The following is a 20,885-nucleotide window of genomic DNA, read 5'->3' as shown; positions in this document are numbered from 1 at the left end:
GGAAGTAAAGGAGCCATACTGACATGTTTAGGCTAGTGCAGCGGGAGCAGTAGTGCAGTAGCACTGCATCCTGGAAGAGGATAGGGGAAAGAAGTCTCAGCACCGCCTCCTCTTCAACGTTGCCGTCTTAAAAAAAATTACTCTTGGCCGGGTGCGGTGGCTCACGCCTGTAATCCCAGCACTTTGGGAGGCCAAGGCGGGCAGATCACAAGGTCAGGAGATAGAGACGATCCTGGCTAACATGGTGAAACCCCGTCTCTACTCAAAAAATAGAAAAAATTAGCCGGGCATGATGGCGGGCGCCTGTCGTCCCAGCTACTCGGGAGGCTGAGGCAGGAGAATGGCGTGAACCTGGGAGGCAGAGATTACAGTGAGCTGAGATCACGCCGCTGCACTCCAGCCTGGGAGACAGAGTGAAACTCTGTCTCAAAAAAAAAAAAAAAAAAAAAAAAAAATTTACTCTTAAATCTTACAAGGAACACAGGCTTCTTTAAATCAGTTACAATATTAAGGGCAAAGCTCATATCCCTCTGGCTGCCCCTACTATCTCAAAAACAGTTAGACTTGTTTCTTTCCAGACTGTAAACAAAGTACTTTTTATACATAAATATGTATTCCTAGAAAAAAACACCAATCTAAATGCTATCACACTGTATATGGTACTCAGCTTCCTTTTTCACTCAGCACCACGCTATTCTAGCCATGATAATTCCTGTGCATCTAGTACATTCCTTTTAAGTGCTGTAACCCTATTTTATTGTAACTGTCTTGCACAAAAGTCCCTTGTGGGATTCTGTTTGTGTTGCGGTGGCCCCAGAGTTGGGCAGGCTGGGGACTGAAGCTGCTGCCCTGGGATGCAGAGCCTGACTCCCCAAGGGGCCTTCCCTGTAACAGCAGGAGCAGCATTATCCTCTGCTGGGACTCAGTGGGCTGAGCTGATCATGGTCCTTGGATTTTCTCCTTCATCTCCCGCCAATGATGGCAAATGAGATTTGGCAGAGTGGGAGTTTTCCGGGAAATAAATAGAGTGAGAAGTCAGCGTTCCCTTTCTGCCAATGGCACTTGTTTGTGGAACTTTGTTTGTAGTGGTCTCCCCAGGAAGGGAGCAGGGAAGTCAGGGAGTGGGTAAGGAGACTGACCTCAAGTTTCCACACACTTTTTCCCCTTGCTTTGTTCTTTCCTCTGCTTAGGCTCATAGCCTTTGGGACTGAACTCAGTGTTGATCTTATGGAAGCCATTGGCCCAGGAAGCTCAGGTCCTGAAACTGGGTTCCCAAGCCATCTTACTGGCGTGTTAGGGTGGCAGGAGAGACATGGAAATCCACCCGCAATGCAGATGTCCCGACAGGGAGGGAGGGAAGGTAGGGGGAAGTGTTTCATAGTTGCCGAGGGTGAAAACTGCCTTGCAGAGCTATCTTGTGCCTCCTGGGTTCTTTCCACCTCTGGAGAGACAGCTTCCAACCCTGAAATGTGTCACGGGGACACAGTCCCCTGATTGCTACTTTTCCATCTGGATTTATTGTATCTGCAGGATGGGCTGCAGGACACATGTTGGCAGCTGTTTGAGCTGCTATGTGCTTCAGCTTTTGCTTACAAACTCCTCAGAGGTGGTGGTGTAGGAGAACAAATACTTTCCCCATGATGTCAGTTCTCAGGCAAGGGGAAAGGCTTTGGAGCCAGAGCTTTCTAGCTGTGTGACCTAGAAGCAGTAACCTGACATTCCTGTTGTGGTTCCTTCTCTAAGGCAGTATTGTGAGAGTTCATTGGGAACACCTGCCATCAGCCATTTCCTGAGCACCCCATATGCAAGGTGAACGAGGTGCCTATTCTGCTCTGAGGATGGCAAGGTAGTGAGATGGTGTCTAGTAGAGCTTCTGAAACACAGCAGGCCCTCAGTGACTGTCCCTCCTGTTCCTGTCTGAGATACTGTGACCTCCACACCACAAGGACAGGGACATTGGCAGTGTGCCCTGTATGGGGAAGGGGTGGGGGCTTCACCTCTTCCCAAGGGTCTGCATGGTACTAGATGCCAGCCCAGATGGGGCTCTTCACAGCTACCCTTTCTTTCTTGGCAGATAGCTGTTACAGGTGCCAGTGGCAGAACAGGGTGGGCAGAGGGGCTAGTGAGTTGGTCCAGGTCACACAGCTACAAAGCAATTCAAGTAGAAGGATATCCTTTTAGCCATCGCCTTTTCCTTCAACACATTTGCCACAGAAGCCCATCTTGGAGGAACAGAAGCCCATCTTAGAGGGTGTGATGGAGTCGCTTGGTTGGTCCCGTGTCTGGCCTTGCACTGGGATCCTTTCCACTGTATTTCACCCATTGATGATCTCCCACTTTCTGTGCGGTCATTTTAATTTTTTCCCCTGAGAAGTGTGTAACAGAGCAGTGGGTAGCACATTGCTCCCTTATTTCAGTCCTGGGGCCATTGCTACAGGTTTTCACATAGACAAGCACCCACTGGACAGACATCCAAGGGCAGGCTCAACCTGGCTGGATAAGAACATGAGGCACCTCCTGCAGGCCGCAGCAGCTGCCCTTGCCAGAGACTAGTGCCTGCAGCCTCTTCCCCTCTCACTGGCCCCTGAGGTCAGGCAAGAAGAGGTTTTGGCTTTCCTGCCATTGATCCAGGACCACAGAGAGGAGGGATCAGAGACCTGGGCTGCTCAGAGCAGCTCTGTGGGCCCACACAGGCAGGCGTCTCTCTAGCTTCCGGCCCAGAGTTCTGGAATGAGGGGGCATGAGTTTGCCTGGCAGCTGACCAGGATTGGAGAGCAGTGCTCTCCAAGTTGGAACGCCTCTTAAAAGGTGATCCTCTGTGTTAGCTGTTTCCTTCCTTCAGTCTGTGAGAGCGTGGCTGGAGGTGCTTGCTGCAAATGCAGACTCCCAGTCAGTGGGTCTTAAGTAGGGCTCAGGAATTTGCCCCTCTACAAGTACTCCACATCTGTCTTAAAGAGCACAGAGAAGATGGTGGGAAGTCCTGTTGCACCCCAGGGGTATACACCCTCTCCTGTGCAGTGGAACGGGGTGCTAAATACATGCCCTCTTCAGTGCTGTAGGGCTGGGTGCTGAGTATTAGTAAATGTCCTCTCCAGTGCTGTGGAGCAGGGTGCTAGGTGAATCTGCGTTAGGTGCTGCAGGGGGAAGCAGAAAAAAGTACCCTGGTTGACATGAGGTGACCTGAGTTTAAGTCCTGCTCTGTGCCTTGCTTGGTGTGTGCTTTTGAGAAACCCTTAGGCCTTTCTACACTTCAGTGCCACCAGCTGTGAAATGGTGAGGGCATTTCTGTGTCTTGGTTGTTGAGAGGAGTATAAACTTGCAAATAGGTCAGCAGAGCTTTGTACAGGAAAAAGTCTGATCCATGGGCAGGTTCAGGCATAAGGCCAGCCCAGTCTCATGATCTTCTTACAGATGGAGGGCCGACGCGACAGCATGCTAGAGACAGCCAAGCACTGTTTCACATCAGCAGCCCGCTGCGAGGGTGATGGTGACGAGGAGGAGTGGCTCATCCACTACATGCTGGGCAAGGTGGCTGAGAAGCAGCAGCAGCCACCCACCGTTTACCTGCTGCACTACAGGCAGGCTGGCCACTACCTGCACGAGGAGGCTGCCCGCTACCCCAAGAAGATCCACTACCACAACCCACCCGAGCTGGCCATGGAGGCCCTGGAGGTGACACCATGCTGGCCCAGGGTGGGGAAGCAGGGCAGGGACATGCTGGTTTCTCTATCTCCCTGGGCATGGGGCTCAAGGTTCCAGTGACTGCCCTTCAACCTGCTGCAAACTTATCCGTGTTGAGCAGCTTCATGTGCAATTGAATTAAAACATCATTTCCTCTCTTTTCCCAAGGGGTGTTTATCATCCTTTCTGGGAGAGTGATCATTTTGTTCTTATCTCTCAGAAGAAAATTGTCTTTCCTCATTAAGAACCTGACCTTGGTGATGACGGTCAGTGCCACATAGCATCTCCCAGGCCCAGGACATTCACACCCTGTAGCCTGACAGGAGGGAGAGCAGGCGCCCTTGCCTCCAGGGTGCAAACGAGACATCCAAGGCCCCAGCCTGTGCGCAGGCTACCCAGGTTGGCAGGGGCTGAGCTAGGGTGAGCAGCCTGCTGTCTTGACTCCCAATTTGGGATCTTCTGATTGTTGTTCAAGAAAAGAGCAGTTCTTTACTGCCTGGATTTTCTCTCATGGTTTCCAGAGTGTTTCTGATGAATGCTGTCACTGTTGCTCATAGCAGTCTTATGAGGCAGGCTGGGAAGCCATGATTGTCGATTTTGTAGGCAGGAAAACCAAGGACATGGTAGAGATCTAGATGTCCACCATCTGGTTCAGCCCAGGACTTGAAGCTTCTGAAGGCCCTGTGCATCTTGGCTTTGCCTTTTCTGAGGCTATGTGTCCGGTCTCTACCAGTCCCACATGTCCAGCAAGCCTCTTGGAGTGTGGACAGAATCTGTTGCTTGCTTTTTTCTGCCTTTATGATTTTTTTTCCTGATTATAAAATTAACATGTATTTGTGTGTGTGTGTGTGTGTTTTAAAGAGATTCAAACAACTCAAAAGTGTACAGTGTGAATGTGAAGGCCCCTAATGATTCCAGTATGCCCCTCCATAATCCCTAACAGTTTGCTATGTCCCCGTATGTCCAAATTTTTTCCTATTAACATATAAATATGTAGTAACATTTTCTTATGATTTTGCAGCTTGCCTTTTCGCTGGACAAAATGTAATGGAAGGTGTGGTGAGCTTCCCTGCCTGCCCTAGTGCCCTGTAGTTTAGCAGGGCATTTGTTTATCTGCACAGCCCCTTGATAGGTTTGGTTTCCTCTCCACTTCTTGCTATGACAAGGCGCAGGTAGTGCATGTCCTTGTACTTGTAGCAGGGAGCACATCATGAGTATTTCCAAGGACTAAAGTCCAAAGGTAGAATTGCCATGTTGTTTAACATTCTGCTCATCAATGGCTACTTGCCCCAAGGTTGTACTGACCGATGAGAGTGTTTGCTTTCCCTCAGCCATATTGATGAGGTTCTCTTTTTAATATTTGCTAATTTTATGAGCAAACAAAAATGTCTCATTTTGGCCAGGTGTGGTGACTCACGCCTGTAATCCCAGCACTTTGGGAGGCTGAGGTGGGTGGATCATCTGAGGTCAGGAGTTTGAGATCAGCCTGACCAATATGGTGAAACCTGTCTCTTCTAAAAATTGGCCACGTGTGGTGGTGGAGGCCTGTAGTCCCAACTACTCAGGAGGCTGAGATGGGATGATCACTTGAGCCTGGGAGGTGGAGGGTGCAGTGAACCGAGATTGTGCCACTGTACTCCAACCTAGGTGACAGAGTGAGACCCTGTCTCAAAAAAAAAAAAAAAAAGTATGATTTAAAAAATTTTGGGGGGCCTGGCATGGTGGCTCACGCCTATAATCCCAGCACTTTGGGAGGAGTTTGAGATATAGAGCTGGGGATCTCAGAGACTAGTGGGCAACATGACGAGACCCCCATCTCTACAAAAAATAAAAGATTAACCAGGCCTGGTGGCATGCGCCTGTAGTCCCAGAAACTTGGGAGGCCGAGGTGGGAGGATTGCTTGAGCCCAGGAGGTTGAGGCTGTAGTGATCCGTGATCGTACCACTGCACTCATGGTCTGGGTGATGGGCCCATATTCACTGGGCTCATGGAGAAGTGTGGAAACACAGCTTCCTGTCGAAAGGTATCTCAGCAGCAGCAGCCTGGCTGCTGTCATTCGCAGCCCTGGGTCACCTGTCCTTCCCTGTCATAGTGCTCATGCTGTCCACCTGAGGGCATATGCCTTGGAAGAACTCCACTTTGGGGGTGAGAAGGCTAAGGCCCACAGGAGTGGTGTGACTTGCCTTAAGTCACCTGCAGGAACAGAGAGGCGCTGGGCCAGATGCCCACTGAGCCCAGCATTCTTACATGGCACCTCTGGGAAGCCACTGAACCTGTGTGTGGCCCTCAGCAAGATGATGTCAACTCTGTTTTTCCTCCATGTTTTTTTCTTCAGGGTTTGGCCTCTGCTCCTGCCTGATAGAGCAGATGAGCAGGCAGGATGGTAGCCCCGGGGGTCCCAGCAGCTTCCAGATGAGGAACCAAGGCCTTAGATGTGTGGCCCACGCTCCCCCAGCATATGGTGCTGACTCCAAGGAGAGCAAGCACACATAGTTAATTTGGGGGGCATCCTATTCCATGCAACAACTGTAGCTATGTAACTTTGAGTCAGCTGGTATATGTGTATATCTTGTGTTAAAAATGACATTTCTCTGAAGATTTTAACCCTCTCCTGACAAAAATTCTTTTCTGCTATTGTGTCTTCATTCAAGATACTTTACCCGCCACTTGGATGAACTTTACCAGTTGAATGCTTTGCCCTCCCCCAAGTTTGGCCACCTGATTGTGCATGGGTGCCTCGAGTGGTTTCCTACATCTAAAAATGGAGTTGCTGGGCCAATTTCTCTGGGCTCCATAGGTGGGCTAGAGGTGGAGGGGCTCTGGATGTGAGCCCCCTCTGTCTGGGATGCCCCCTCAAGAGTGCTGCCAGCAGGTGTCTCACCTGGGTGAGGGGGGCCGCTTAGCCAGGGCCTGCAGTGAGCAGTTCTCAGCCCTCATACCACCCACTGTGCCCTCCAAGTGGGAGTCTACTTCACACCCACTCCTGCGTGAGAAGGTCAGGGCAGACCTGGGTTTAACCTGGCCCTGGGCATTCCTGGCTGTGGGGCCTTGGGCAGTTCTTCGCCCATTGTAACTTGAGGAATGTGGTAAGGACTTGAGGAAATGGAGGAAAGCACAGGGCCCAATGGATGCAATGAGCTGCCTGCCCACCCATCCCCCCGCCACACCCATGGGGAAGACGTTTTCGAGCCCTGTAGGTGCCTGGCTCTGCCCAGGGCCTGGGCTATAAACAGAAATCCAACCTAGTCCTTGTTTCAGGGAGTCCAGAGTTCAGTGGGGAGACAGATGTAGAGACTCACTTTCTATGGGTACCCACTGAAGGGCACAAAGAGAACAGCAGCACTGTGGCGGGAGGCAGTGCCCCAGTGAACGGAGCTGAAGGGTTATCATAATGAGTGGTTATTACTCTCATCTCACTACCATGTGCCTGAGTTACTGGGTGAACATTGAAGCTGGAATGCTGACAGTATACATTTTAATTTTCACAGCTTGTTTTAAATTAGTTGTAGGATGGCTGGTTTAAAAGCTAACAAAAACAGGCAGTGTGTGGCAGCCTGTTGCCCTGGTCATGGGCCCATTTCCAGTGTGGCTGACTGGCCTGTGGAACAAATCTTAGCAACTGGGAAGGCTGCTCACACCAGAGGTGTCATTCCCCTAGGTGTACTTTCGGCTCCATGCTTCCATCCTGAAGCTCCTGGGGAAGCCCGATTCTGGGGTTGGTGCAGAGGTCCTGGTCAACTTTATGAAGGAGGCTGCAGAAGGACCCTTTGCCAGGGGCGAGGAGAAGAACACACCCAAAGCTTCAGAAAAGTGAGTAGCACCCTTTAGGCGACCTCTAGCAGCTTACCCCATCTGCATCCCAGATGGCTCGTTTACTGCAATGTGTTGTTCAGAGGGTTGCTACACAGTAAACAGTAAACTAGAACTCATGGAGTCCCTAGGACCCATCTGGAAACTCCCATTTGCTGGGCCAAGGTATTTCTGTTGAATCTGAGAAGGAGAGGGTGAATGTGAGTCCCTTACCCTGTGGTCACATGTGGTGCTACTCCACCCTCGGGGGAAGTCCTGGGGAGAAGCCGATGCCCTCCTGCCCTCTGAACTGGGGCACAGCTTTGTTCTGTGCAGAACACTGTAGAAAGTTAGTTTTTGCTTTGCAGACTCTTGCCCCTGGGTCCTATGCCAAGGCCTTGTCTGCTGCCCGTTCTCCTGAGAAGCAGTGAGAAGTGTGGGAAGTGTGGGCTTCTCTTGTGGTGCCAGAGAGCTCAGAGAGACTGGGGCTCAGGTGTGGTCCCCTCAGTAGGCCTGGACTGACCCCGGTCTCCCTGTGGTTGTAAGTCATCTCCACAGCCCAGACTTCTTTCACTCCAGGCCCAGGTCCTGGTGCTGCCACATCCTCAGGGGCAGGTCCTAGGGAGAAAGATGGGTTTGGGGTGACATGGGGAATGTTACAGCTGCCCATTAACTTGATAGACTCACGCTGATTCTTGTGCTTCCGAGACATGCTTAGGGTCACCACCTGCCAGCTTGCCCACATGGGAGCCAGGGGAGGGCTCAGCTCACTCCATCTCTGAGACCACTCCCTGGCTGGACACTGTGTGGGGTTCAGCTGAGTGCCAGAGAGGCCTGCACCCAGGCCCTGTGCTTGAGGGCTATGTGCTTCTGGCCACAGATAGCCTGTGTGATGTGCACCACAGGTGAGCCAGCTCCACAGAGAGTGTGCCCCTCAGCTTATGGGAGGTTCAGGCCCAGGCATGGCAGGCCACTCAGGTGGGCAGCTAGTGTGCTCAGAAGTTATAGATACCCATTTTTTTAGTCACAAAGGGCCCCCAGCATACAGTGATACTTTTCTTTCATTGATTATAATTCTGTTAAAATTTTTTTAATTATGCAAATAATACATGAATACATTCTAGTTATAGAACATTCAGGTAGTATATAAACATGTAGACTAAAATGTGACAGATCTCCTTCCAAGAGTTAGCCACTCTTCACAGTTTAATTTCCTAAATCATTTTCTGTACATTTATAACACTTAAATGTACACATGCAATTGTAGGGTTTCTTTTATTTTATAAAAATGAACTATAGATGGTATTGTTTTAGAGTTTACTTTTTCCCCTGACAGTGGATCTGGGCACAGTCCATGGAGATAGTGCCCCATTCACCTCATTCTTTCTAGTGGCTACTTACTATACCATAGTATGGATGTACTATGTTTTATGTAACCACTCCAGTGGACATTTAGAGTGTTTCTGATGTTTCTGCTCAACTTTGTTGCAGCACATATCCTTGTACATGTGTGAGCATGCAGTAAATGCAGATGTGTTTCTGTCTTCCCATTTGTCAGGGCTTAAGTTTGTCAGGCTGTCACACAGAAGGCATAGACTTGGTATGGAGAGATGCAAGGGTGCTTCCGAGGAAAGACTCATTGGCTCCCCTAGAGAGCCTCCTAGGGCCTGAGATTCAGAGATGCAGGTCATGCCCTGCCAGAAACATTAGGCAGTGTCCAGTTAGGAGCCAGAGCCTGTGTGGGTGCTGTGGGGGCAACTGTGGGCTCTGTGACACCAGGCAGATGGGGTGGGGGCCACCAGAGGTGCATGGGAGCAGCAGGCCCTGGGAAGGACACTCACCTTTACCAGCACACATCTGTTTCAATGTGAGGTGGAGACTCTGACCTGTGTTCCAAACCTCCGTTCCCACAGGGAGAAGGCCTGCCTGGTGGACGAGGACTCCCACTCTTCAGCTGGGACACTGCCGGGCCCCGGAGCCTCCCTCCCCTCCTCCTCTGGCCCAGGTCTGACATCCCCACCTTACACAGCCACTCCGATTGACCACGATTACGTCAAATGTAAAAAACCCCACCAGCAGGCAACGCCGGACGGTACAGTCCCTGTTCTCCCTACTGCCAGCCCAGGGCGGCACATCAATCACGGGGAGGGTGCTCGGGCGACTCATTTTGTCGCTTTGTTTTGGTGAGGGGGGGTGCTGGGTCTGGGGTGACACGGGCAATGTTGCGGCTGCTCATTAACCTCATGGATTCACGGTGATTCTTGTGCTTCCGAGACATGCTCAGGGTCGCCACCTGCCAGCTTGCCCACCTGGGAGCCAGGGGAGGGGCAGGCCAGGCTATGGCATCCCACCTCTTTGAGCCTTCTTTTTCCCATCTGCAAAATGGGGACATGATACCTACTTTGAAAGGAAGTTAGAAGACTGTGGCCTCCTGGAGTGGCTCCTGGTGCAGTCAGCTAGCTTAGTGACACCTGCATTATTCAGCAGTACATTGTTACTGCTCTGTCCTTCTGACGGTTGAGGGAAGGCCGTGACTAATTCTAAGTCTGTCATCCCTGAGAATCCAAATAAGTTGTTAATGGGGTCACCTGGGACCATATGTGTGGCCATCCCATGTGGGATGGGGCAGGTGGCGACTGTTCAACCACATTCCTTACTAACATTAGGAGGCTTGCATGCTGGCCTGTAGCTCGATTGCTTCATGTTCTCTCATTTTTGTAGTGATAAGCTAGTGACAGGTACTTGCTGGGATAAGCCAAATTGGTGACTTAAGAGGACCACTGAAGTGGAGTCCTGGGAGGTAGTGACAATGCTGAAAGACACCTGGGCCCTCACTCCTATGTCACTCATCTCATTTAGGCTTGGGAAAACAGGCCTTGCTCTGTGTTCCCAAAGGCATGGGGACACTAGTAGGTGGGTAGAGTTGGTCCCAGTGCTCTGCCTCCTGCCAGGTGGTCTTTATAGAGTGGCTCCTTGGAGTAAGAATGGACACTCTAGGGCACCATGGTAGCCTTGAAGTTCAGTCCCAGTACAGGTCTGGCGGGGGCCACCACCTTTGCTCTAGCGCCCTGCTGAGGCCCCTGCCCAGTGCTCGGGTTCCTGGGTATAGCATGGGCATCTACCTCCAGCTTTCTGAACTGAGTGGGTGGGGCTTGACAGCAGGTTTAAAGAAGTGCTGAAGAAGGATGACAAGGGGGCCAGTGCTCCCATTTCTCTGGGGGCAGGATTTGCTGTTCTCAAGAAAGGAAAGGAGACCTGCAGTGTCCCCTCCTGGATTTGGTTTGGATTTGCAGCATGCGTGTTGAGAGAGAGGCTGAGGATCTGAGTGTGTGCTGTGTCTCTTACCTCCCAGAAGGTTCATGTCATTACTCCCAGTCTCAGCATTGGCACTTCCCTGCCCACCCCAGAGTGTTAAGCAGAGGTGGGAGGAGCTGACCAACCTGCTCCTCCAATCTTCAGTTCTGCAGACTTTCACTGTTAAGATCCTCTCTCCCCTTCTTAGTTAAGTTAATCAGCATGTTCCCAACCATTTACTCTTGAGAATATTGAGAAAACATACTATCTGCAAACCCCTGCTCGGGGAATTAGTTTTTGCCAGCTGCTTCCTGAGAGGAAGCACTATGCCAAAGGAGAGGAATGCCTTTCTTGGCTGTCCACATGCCATGTGGCCCTGCTCACATGCACCTGGGCTGGGGAACCCAAGCACTGTCCTCTGCAGCTCTGCATGCTCCCACTGAGTTCACACCACATGCACCACTGTGCTTGGATGTCAGCTCATTAGAGTTGAGTATGCCTCTAGAAGCAGGAAAGGAGGGAGACAGGAGTGCCTCAGAAAGGGGCCATGATGCCAGCTGTCCCATGTTGGCAAAGGTGTGTGCATAAAGCTGTTGGTGAGCCATTGCAGATCACTCAGGCATGACAACTGGGCATGACAGGTCCTGGGTGCCAACATGCTAGTTTTTTGTTCTGGAAGTTTGCAGAGAGAGCCATACAAAGAAGTTCAAATATAGTTTCAGTGGTTGCACAATTTTGAACAGTTGTTTAAAAAAATGTTTTCAAAGTGATTCCTGTCAATGACACAAAGCCATCAGGATCCCATGGCCCACCTTTGCCCAGTCCCAGCCCCGCACTAGCCACCTGTGTGCTCTGCCCAGGCCTGGCTGCATAGTGCTTTCAGAACTCAGTTGCCTCACCTCTGAGAGAAAGCAGTGTCTGCAACATGAAAATGTTTGGGGTCCTAAAATAGCTGTGATCTTAGAATGTTAAAGTGGCCCTTTCAGCAGCTATGCTAGTTCTAGGGGAAGGCTCAGGCTCCAGGGAGAAGCAGCAGATTGCTGGTGTCAGGGGATGTGCTGGTGGCCTCAAGGGGCCACACTGCCCACCTCTGTTCCTACTTCTCATTCCTGGGAGGAGAACATGTAGCTCCTACTTTCCACTCAGCTTCTTGGCCTGAAACCAGCCTTGGGTCTACTGTGGGAGGAGAGGGGCCACCGCTGAGCCCTCATACTACCAGGAAGGTGATGGGTGCTTCTAGCCCTGGTACAGCTGAAGAGAAGCAGTCATGGGGAGGTCTGATGAGGAGGTCAGACAGGGAGGCAAGTGCACAGCAGGCCCTGGTCAAAGGATCTGATTTCCAGTCCCAGCTCCATTGCATATGTGCTCTGCAACCTTGGACAAAGGACTTCACTTCTTAATTTCCTCACCTGTTGAATGGAGGTAATGTCTTCCTCATGAGTATTAAACAAAAGTGCCAACTCATGGCAGCCAGCTCCTAGATGGAGTTCTCCAAGTCATTGGTGGAGCTAGGGCAAGACCTAGGTAGCACTGCATAGAAGGAAAAGCCTGAGCTCTGGGGCCAGTCCCCCTCAGTTTGCACCCCAGCTCTCTCCAGCTAGTGGCATGGCCTCACAAGAGGTGGAAGTAGTGTCCTCTGAAGCAGCAGCTCCAGAGTGGGCTTGGGCATGGGGCTTTCTGGATCCCAGTTTCCCACCCCCACAGAACAATTAACTTGCCAGCAGTGGGAGAGGGAGCCAGGCATCAGGACTTTCCTTGGGCGTGGTTAGGAGACCTTGTATTGGAGCTGCCTTCCCACATTAGTATGCCTTTGCTTCAGAACCAGAAATCAGCTAGGATCAATTCTGATTTGGTTTAAGATTTAGAAAAGATTTAGAAAAATAGCTCCAGGTATATGTGGGTTGTCTGACATTTGATAATAGCTGCTTCATAGGACCCAAATTTGTTCTCTGAACCACCCTCACCTGCAACCTTGTGTCACCTGCACTAGGGTGGGGAGCATCCTGCAGCCTGTGCATAACTCTGGTGAAAAGCCTTGGGAATTGGCCCCTCAGGTCACTGTGACTCTACCGCAGCCTGGTGTCAAAGCCAGCCCTTCACGGAACAGCCAGGAGGGCACTCACAGCTGACCTCTGGCCGAGCTGAGAAAGAGAGCAAGAGAGAGAACAACAGAGAGAAGCTTTGTTCCGGGCTGTGCTGCTGGCAGCTCTGGCTGGTTGTGCTCCCCACCTGCCTAACTTCTCCCTTCCATTCATCTCTTGGAATTTGCCCATAGGGCTGAAATCCTTAGTGTCGAAGCTTCCTGACCAGGAAAACAAGGTGATCCAAGGAGCACATTGTGACCTTCAGGGGGCTCCCAGTGATTGCCCTTTACATATGTTCAAACAACATAAGGAGATCTTTGAACAAGACCTACCCCTACCCTGTGTACAGTATGCGTGTGTGTGTGTGTGTGTATGTATGTGTGTGTGTGTGTGCCTGTGTGTAATTTTGCCTTACCACTCAATGCTATGTGCTTGCTCTGTGCTGGGCTCTGGGCAGGTGCCTGCAGGGTAGTAGCATATCTCCATCTTCATAACTGCCCTGCAGGTGTGGTCATGCCCTTGTTTCCCCAAGAGGAACCTGAGCTGAGGGCAGGTAGGCACTCATCCACAAGTGCCTGCTATAGTCAGGGTATAGCCGAGAGAGTGGGTCTGAATCTCCCTCCACCCTTAGCCAGAGGTGAGACTGACACTAGAAAGGCCCTGTGCTTGGCTAGCCTGGCAGAGACTGAATCTGTGTGTTTCCCTTGTCCTTCAGCAGAGGGCCCAGGGAGCTTGGCCACTACGGAATGGCTTGGTTCGTCACTTGGCCTGGCTCAGCCCCGCTTTGGGATATGTCAGTAGTGGCTCTCTTGGACTAAAATCCTTGCTCTCTGCCTGTCGTGCTCCATGTCACCTCAGAACACCAGAGTCAGAAAAGGCCCCAGAGGCCGTAGTCCTTGTGCTGTGGTAAGTCTGGGGCTGAGCCTCCTGTAGGGTCTTTGGCCTGCCTGTGGCCATGCCCATCCAGGTGGTTCCATTGGTGCTGTGCCAGGTGCATAGAACAGCACTGGTCCCTGCTGTAGAGGAGGTTGGTGCAAATCAGTCAGTTACATAGCTGAGGGCTGGGGGTCAACTGATGCCGGCACCAGAGAGGTGGGGTTTGTTCATCCCAGAGAAATCTGGGCCTGGTGGGGTAAGAGGCCTTTCCAAGAAGGCAAAGCTTAACCAAGATCCGAGGGGTGTGTCGGTGTTTCCCTTGAGGGGTTGGGGAGGGGGAGCAGCCAGGGTCAGAAGAGTGGGAGCCTTGGAGGCTGGTATCCACCAAGGGTGGTGATGCCTACCTAGTCGCACTGACAGCATGGAGAGAGCCAGTGAGGAGCCTCAAGCTACCCTGAGCCCCAGGTTGTAGGGTGTGGGCCTTACTGGAGAGCCCAGGGTGCCCTGTGCCAAGCCCCTGTTGTGGCCATCCATCCTCAACCTCCATGCTGTCACCGTCTGTGTTGTGTGCCGTCTGTGCTCATCTTCACCTGTTCACCCCATGCTGCCTCCACCAATATTGCCCGTGCTGCCCCTAACCCTGACCACACTCTGTTCTCCAGGCTTTGTCTTTCTGCTTGCACCTGTCACGGCTCGCTTCAGGGAACAGCGCAGACCCGCATGCTCAGCTCTCAGTCCGGCTCCCTGCTACCCCTGTGACCAGGAGCACCTTCATGTCTGCTGGCCCTGTGATTTGGAGAGTGTGTTTGATGCGCTTGGCTTCTGCTGGTGGCCTATCTTCCCAGTTGTGGCCAGAGGCAGATGCAGTGGTAGCCTCTCCTCCACTGCCCGCCTGCCTACACCTCCAGCAGGTGGCCCAGTCCTATATTGCTTTGCTCTTTCTTGCTTTTAAAAAAAAAACAACAAAGGCAACAGACTCTAACATACCAAATTATCTTTACAAGGACAAATGTGTAAAAATGCAAATTGTGCACAGTAGCCTTGATGCTCTGATGGAGGTGGGTCCTGTGTCTTCAGCCCACCAGGGCCAGGCTATGTAGGGTGGGGAGCTGTGAATGGCAGTCAGTCCTAAAAGGCAGGCCCAGCCTGGCCTCTGCTCAGTGACCTCCCCTCCTAGGGCTAAGTGGAGGTCAGTTTCTGGTTGGAATGCTGCTCCTAAACAGACCTTATCAAAGTGGGAGAGACTCTAAGTGGAGCTCAGTTTGTCTTGCTTGTTCCTGACAGGGGCAGGGGACAGGGGAGACTGTCAGGGAAGAGCCAGTCACCTCCTTTGTTCTCTTCTTTCATTCTTAGCTTTTTGAAAACCTCTTTAGGAGATAGCTGGTCATGGCATTTATTAAGCATCTGTTGTGTGCCAGGCATGGAAAAGGGTGCCATGGGGAAAGTCAAGATGATGGTGCCTTGATTCCTCCTCCCAGGTTGGATCTGATGTCCCATGGTATTATGGGGCAGTAGTTGGTGCCAAGGAGGAATGCCGTGAGCTGGCACACGGGAGCAAGTTATGGGGTTTGGTGGGTTGGGAGAAATTCCTGGAGAAGGTGAGTCTCTAGAGAGGCCTGCGGGCCCATTTTGGGTGAAGGGCAATGGGGACAAAGACATGGAGGTTGGAGAGTCCTACAGCTTTTGGATACTGAGGTGACTGGGGTGGATGAAAAAGAGAGTTTGAGGGGAGAGAGCTTGGGAAGGCAGTTGGGCTCAGAGTGTTGGGCTCTTTCCTGTGGGCAGTAGAGAGAGTGATGTGGTCACAGGATCTCTCTCTCTGGGCTCTAAGGCAGGCACATTTTCCCTCCCATCATCCTTTGAAGAGCTTTCCTGGGAGGCTCACTAGATGGCTGGGGGATGCCAGCCTCACACCTTACAGAACTGCTTTGCTGCTTCTGGCATTTGTATCAAGGCGGCTCACCTGCCTTTGGTCAGGAAAATGTTTAAAGCCTCCCAAGGCCTCCCTGGTTAGTGCCTTTCCTGGCTCAGAGGGCAGGATGAGAGATGCATGATGAGGCCTCTGAGCATCAGGCCCCCTCAGGGCAGCACCACAGTGTCTGCACATATCAGGGCTTCAAGGTGCCTGGCAGTGCTCAGTTGGCCCTCACCTGTGAGCACTGGCAAAGAATGGACAAGTGGTGCAGCCTGGCCCTCACACAATGCCCTCGTGCCCACCTGCTGCCTGCCGTCTGTCTCTCAGGGACCCCCAGGTTTCTGATATCATTTTTCTTTGGCATCCATCCAGTCTCCTTAGCCTGACAGTGGGCACCCCGATTTCCCAGAGCCAGGCTTGCTTCTGGTGGACATGTTCTTTCCCTGTGGCTGGCCAGGATTGACTGAGGCAACTTTTGTCTAGTCAGAACATTTCTCAAAATATTAATTCCATCCAAGTTTACAGTTCTTAGAAACCTGTTGTTTCCTGGTTGGCAGGACATTTGTGGTCTTTTCTGGGGCACTAGTCAGAGCTGCTGCAGTAGCACAACCATACATCTTCTTCCTCAGGCTTTTAGTGCCCCAGGCTGATGGAACAAATGGCGGTGAGCTGTTTCTGGTCTTACTGCTGGAGCAAATGGAGGAAGCACACTTAAGGAGACACTGGAAACTTGCATCTTATCACTAAAGAGCTCTTTTAGGCTGGCCTGGAAATCCTGGGACTGTCCAAGGGATCTGAGCTGAGTCAGATCTGAACAAGGAGGACTCAGAACACAGTCTGTTCTCACACTGAGTGGGGACAGGCAGCCTTTCTGTCACTGAGCCAGGTCTCTTTTCCTCTGCTTTGCCAGCTGTCATTCCTTTACAGTTGATCCTACAAATCCCACCCTGGAAGTGGAAGGTTCTGGAGCTTAGAGGGAGGTGGTTTAATAAGCAGTTGGCTGGCAGATGCACATCCCCCTAAGGATTCAGAGGGAAGGCTGGCGTGGCCCAGATGCATAGACACGAAACATTCCAGTAATTAACAGTAACAATAAAATATTTATAATCTTGCCACAAATATTAATTAGTATGAGCAGGTTTTGTGTGGGCAGATTTTTAAAAGAACATTCTGAAAAAAAAGAGCAAGGCCAGCCTATAGCCTGCTTGCTAGTGCCATTCTTCTTTCCTGTTGGCCTCCAAGCAGCTCCCTAAAGAAATCAGCTCTCAGCTCCTGAGACTCAAGGCTAGATACCTGCACTGTGGACAGTCCCTGGAGGTTCCATCCAGGGTGCCTGTTTCCTTGGAAGGCTGTCTCCACCCAGCCCCATAGGAAGTTTAGGCTAAGTCTGGCTCTCCTACATCAAAGAGGCTTTCCATCTGTCTCTTGCTCTGCCTCAGAGCCAGGAGGCCCAGAACCCCCTCCTCACCACAAAGCCCCTCCACAGAACAACAGCCTGACTCTGACTTCTCCCATCTGGCCTTGCTCTATTAGGCGAGGCAGGAGAACAGAATGCCTCTGCCACCAGGCTTGGCAGCTTTTTTCTGCAGAGCATAGGCAGACCCAGCTGGTCCTCTGAGGGCTCAGCACAGGCCATTAGCACACAAAGTTGCCTGTCAGACCATTTGAACCTAGGGCCACAGGATCCCAAAGACAACTTCATGGAGGAGGTGGGACTGGAGCCAGGCCTGTAGGCTGTTTCTGAGGCCAGAATCCCCTCTCCACACATACTCAAAGCCTTCCCAGTTCACTTGGGCAGCATGAGAGCGGTGCATGATGGTGCTAGGCTGCGTTCAGCTGTCCGGGAAGCAGGTGGAGTATGGTGGCTCAGGGAGGGTTGGTCCTTGCCCAAAGGTACATGGCTGATGGATAGGGGTCCCACCCCAGAGAAGCCTTTGACCCTCTTCTCCCAGAAGCCTTCCCTGGGTGCACTGGCCCTTCCTTGGCTGTGGGTCTCGTAACCTGAGAGATGACCTTGCAGAGGGGCCTGCTGGGAGTGGGGAGACGACAGCACTCAGTAGCATCCTTCCTTTTCCTCCTGCCCCTCTTCAGGGGCCTCCCAGAGCAGGGGCTTCCTGCTTCAGGAATTGGGGTGGCTCTGGGCTACACACCGCAGTCCAAACAACCCTCCCTGCTGCCTGCCCTGCCAGCTTATCCAACTGCAGGGGTTCTGTTCTCCAAGAGCTTCTTCCCAGCACTGTGACACATTGTCCTCCCTACCTTGACTCACTCAGCCCCTGGGCTGTCCCATCCACAGCAGCCCAGCTGGTGGCAGGGTGAGGGTCCTTTTCACATGCTCTGTGATGCTCCTGGCAAACTTATGCCACTGTTCATGTCTGTCTGTCTGTCTTTCTGTCTGTCTGTGGCCTCTCTGAGGTCTTCAGTCAGCTGTACCAGAGAAACTTTGCTTCCCCAGAAGAGGAGGAATGGGGGCTGGGGCACTGTCTGCCCAGGTAGATAGAGCCATTCTTTAAGAGCTTTTTCATTTATCCCTTTTGCCCTATTGATGTGAAAGAATTGAAACTTGGTGTTCTTTCAGTCTGACTGGCTTGAAACTTGGTATGAAACCTTGGGTTAACTTTTAGTATTTGAAATCAGGGTCATTTAAAATAGGCTGTGCCAACCCTTTCAGACACACAAGATCTGAAAGGAGCAGAAAGCGGGCGTTGGGCCTTGAGTCCCTTTTGGTGGCTCTCATTTGAAGAGATAACACATCCCTGGACTCCTTCCTGTGGTGCTGCCCCCTTGGGAGTGGGCAGGAACCTTGGCAAGCACCTCCCCCACCTGCTTGCTTCACAGGCCAGCTGGGCATCTCATCTCTGTGTACATAGTCCCTGCCTCTCCAGCTCTGCCCTAGCAGCCCACCCCAGCATCATGACCTGCAGGTGGCACCCAAGACTGTGGTGAGCCCCATTAGCAGAGCCTTCCTCGGAGCCACTTAGGTACCTTGATTACCCCTTAGACAAGGGTTTGTCTAGAATCACTACAATGCCCCCTAGGGCCAGTACCAGTCTCTGCTCTCCGTTTTTTCAGATGGTTGGCAGTTCCAGATTCTCCCATCTGTGTCTGAGAGGCTCAGGGTGGGCCTGGCAAAGTACAGTCAGCAGTCCTCTGTCCCTGCCAGGTCCCTTGGCCTGTGCTTGTCCTACTCCACCGCTGTGGATGTTATTTTAAGAGGCTCAGCAGAGTCCCCACTCAATTGGTGGTTGTTCGTCAGGGGAACAGGAGTTCTGGCCACCTTCTCTGCCTGCTGGCTGGATCCGTGGTTCTTTCACATTGCAGCAAGAGGGCGTTTGCACTTTGAGAGTAAATATCTACTTGCCTAAACCAGTCCTTAGTTTTCATAATGATCACAGCTGGGATTCCACCAAATTGGCAATTCCTTTAGGCCCAGAGCCCAAGAGCCTGCAAGCCGTTGAGCTCGTGGGGCAGCCTGCCAGTTGGTGAAATCATCCCAGCAAGGCTTGCTTCCCGGAGCTTGCCGCAGGATGTGCTGCTGAGCTGTGCAGTGACTTCAGCTAGTCTCAGGCTGGCTGAGAAGAGCCAGCCCTAGCCTGTCTTTCAGGGAGACGTCAACTGCAGGAGCATATCCTGCTGTCTTTCAGAGACTCTGAGGCCTCACGAGCATTGTCTAAGCCATGGGTGTTCTCACTGTCAGGGCCAGAGTGAATGCTGCAGGGCAGTCACTTGTGTGCTAGGCACTAGGCCACGCCTTTGTGGGATCCCATGTATGTCAGGGACAGAGGTAGGAAGACTATGGCAATCACGGTAAAAAACATGAAGTGGGGGCCTAGAGCAGCAAAATCATTTGGCCAAGATCACCCAACCCCTAAGTGGCAGATCTGGAATGGGAATGTGGGTCTGGGAGCCCAACTCTTCAGCTCCGACAATGACCCTGCGTAGCCTCTAGAGGCTCCCAGTTGCCAATCCTTCCTTTACACACAGACAGCGAATGGCCTGCCCCACCTCTTCTTTGATCCCCTCATGCTGGGGACTCAAGTTTGGGACATTTTGTGAGGGCTGCAGGCCTACTCATAACGGCCTGTGGTCATGGAGCCTTGTATTCTGGCTTTGTAAGTCAGGGAAGAGCCTTTCACAAGCATGAGACAAGAGGTTCCAGTCAGGTCCGTTCTCCTCCACTCAGGGGTCTTATACACGTCCCAAGTCCTCATTTCTCATTGTTCTGTCAGCCCAGCTGATACTGATGATCCATCAGTTCCTGGGCAGTGGACATGGCGAAGGCAGCTAGGAAGGAAGGGCTATGGCAGGGATGCCTACAAGGTCACTGTCCCCAAATCCTGGTATATGATGAGACATGGGTGAAGAGGCCAGAGCAGCAGGGTACCCTTTGGAGCACGGACCTGATCCTCAGTATCCTTTGTGCAGGCCATCCCACTTTGACAGGCCTGTTGTGTCAATGTTACCCCCCCATCTACATGGTGCTGCTTAGGTATTGGCTCCAATATGGCATCAACAAAACCCTCTGTTCATTCAGACCTAAAGCTGTAATGGCAAATTTGAGGCATAAGAGATAAAACATGCCCAGGCTCTCTGAAATAATAATATTGATAAGCTGACATTTTGTGAACCTTTACTGTTTGTTAGGCACTGATTCAAGCACTTTATGTGTATTAACCTAGTTATTCATAACAGTTCTGTGAAGTGGATGCTTGTGTTATCACAGTTTTACATGCCTGGAAACTGAAGTGTAAATAATTATGGCATTTACAGAGGCTCTCAGAGATAGTAGGTGACAGAGCAGAATTTCAGTTCTATCAGCCTGGACTCTTTCAACTTTTTTGAAACAACTTTATATTTTGCTTTTTTTTTAAGACAGGGTCTCGCTCTGTTATCCAGGGTAGAGTGGAGTGCAGTGGTGTGATCACTGCTCAGTGCAGCCTCAACCTCCTGGGCTCAAGTGACCCTCCCACCTCAGCCTCCCAAGTAACTGCCACGCCTGCCCTTTTTTTTTTTTTTTTTTGTACAGACGGACATCTCCCTATGTTGCCCAGGCTGGTCTTGAACTGCTGGGCTCAAGCAATCCTCCCTCCTTGGCCTCCCAAAGTGCTGGGACTACAGGCATGAGCCACCCAGCCAAAACAAGTTTATATGTTGTTGCAAGTTTGCTGACCAGGCAGCTCATGCCTGCCCTCCCAGTAGGACCGAGCTGATTGGCACTAAAACATGGACCAATACCAGGCTTTTA

General features: G+C 51.6%; 1 protein-coding gene across 15 annotated transcripts in view; it reads left to right on the top strand.

The window, feature by feature from the left end:
* The window catches only part of CABIN1 (calcineurin binding protein 1), a 163,164-nt gene that overhangs the window by 70,714 nt on the left and 71,565 nt on the right, over nucleotides 1-20,885 (top strand). For 13 of the 15 annotated variants that reach the window (XM_031656060.1, XM_031656051.1, XM_031656053.1 and 10 more), the window contains exons 24-26: nucleotides 3,412-3,672; nucleotides 7,341-7,492; nucleotides 9,385-9,563. In XM_031656060.1, coding sequence (XP_031511920.1) covers nucleotides 3,412-3,672; nucleotides 7,341-7,492; nucleotides 9,385-9,563 — 592 coding nt within the window. The remainder of the gene's footprint in view (nucleotides 1-3,411; nucleotides 3,673-7,340; nucleotides 7,493-9,384; nucleotides 9,564-20,885) is intronic. The other 2 variants (XM_031656057.1, XM_031656056.1) reach the window with 1 other exon arrangement.

The sequence above is a fragment of the Papio anubis genome, chromosome 16 (genome assembly GCF_008728515.1).
Source record: "Papio anubis isolate 15944 chromosome 16, Panubis1.0, whole genome shotgun sequence".
Taxonomy (NCBI): Eukaryota; Metazoa; Chordata; class Mammalia; order Primates; family Cercopithecidae; genus Papio; species Papio anubis.
This window is presented reverse-complemented; position numbering and strand designations above follow the sequence as displayed.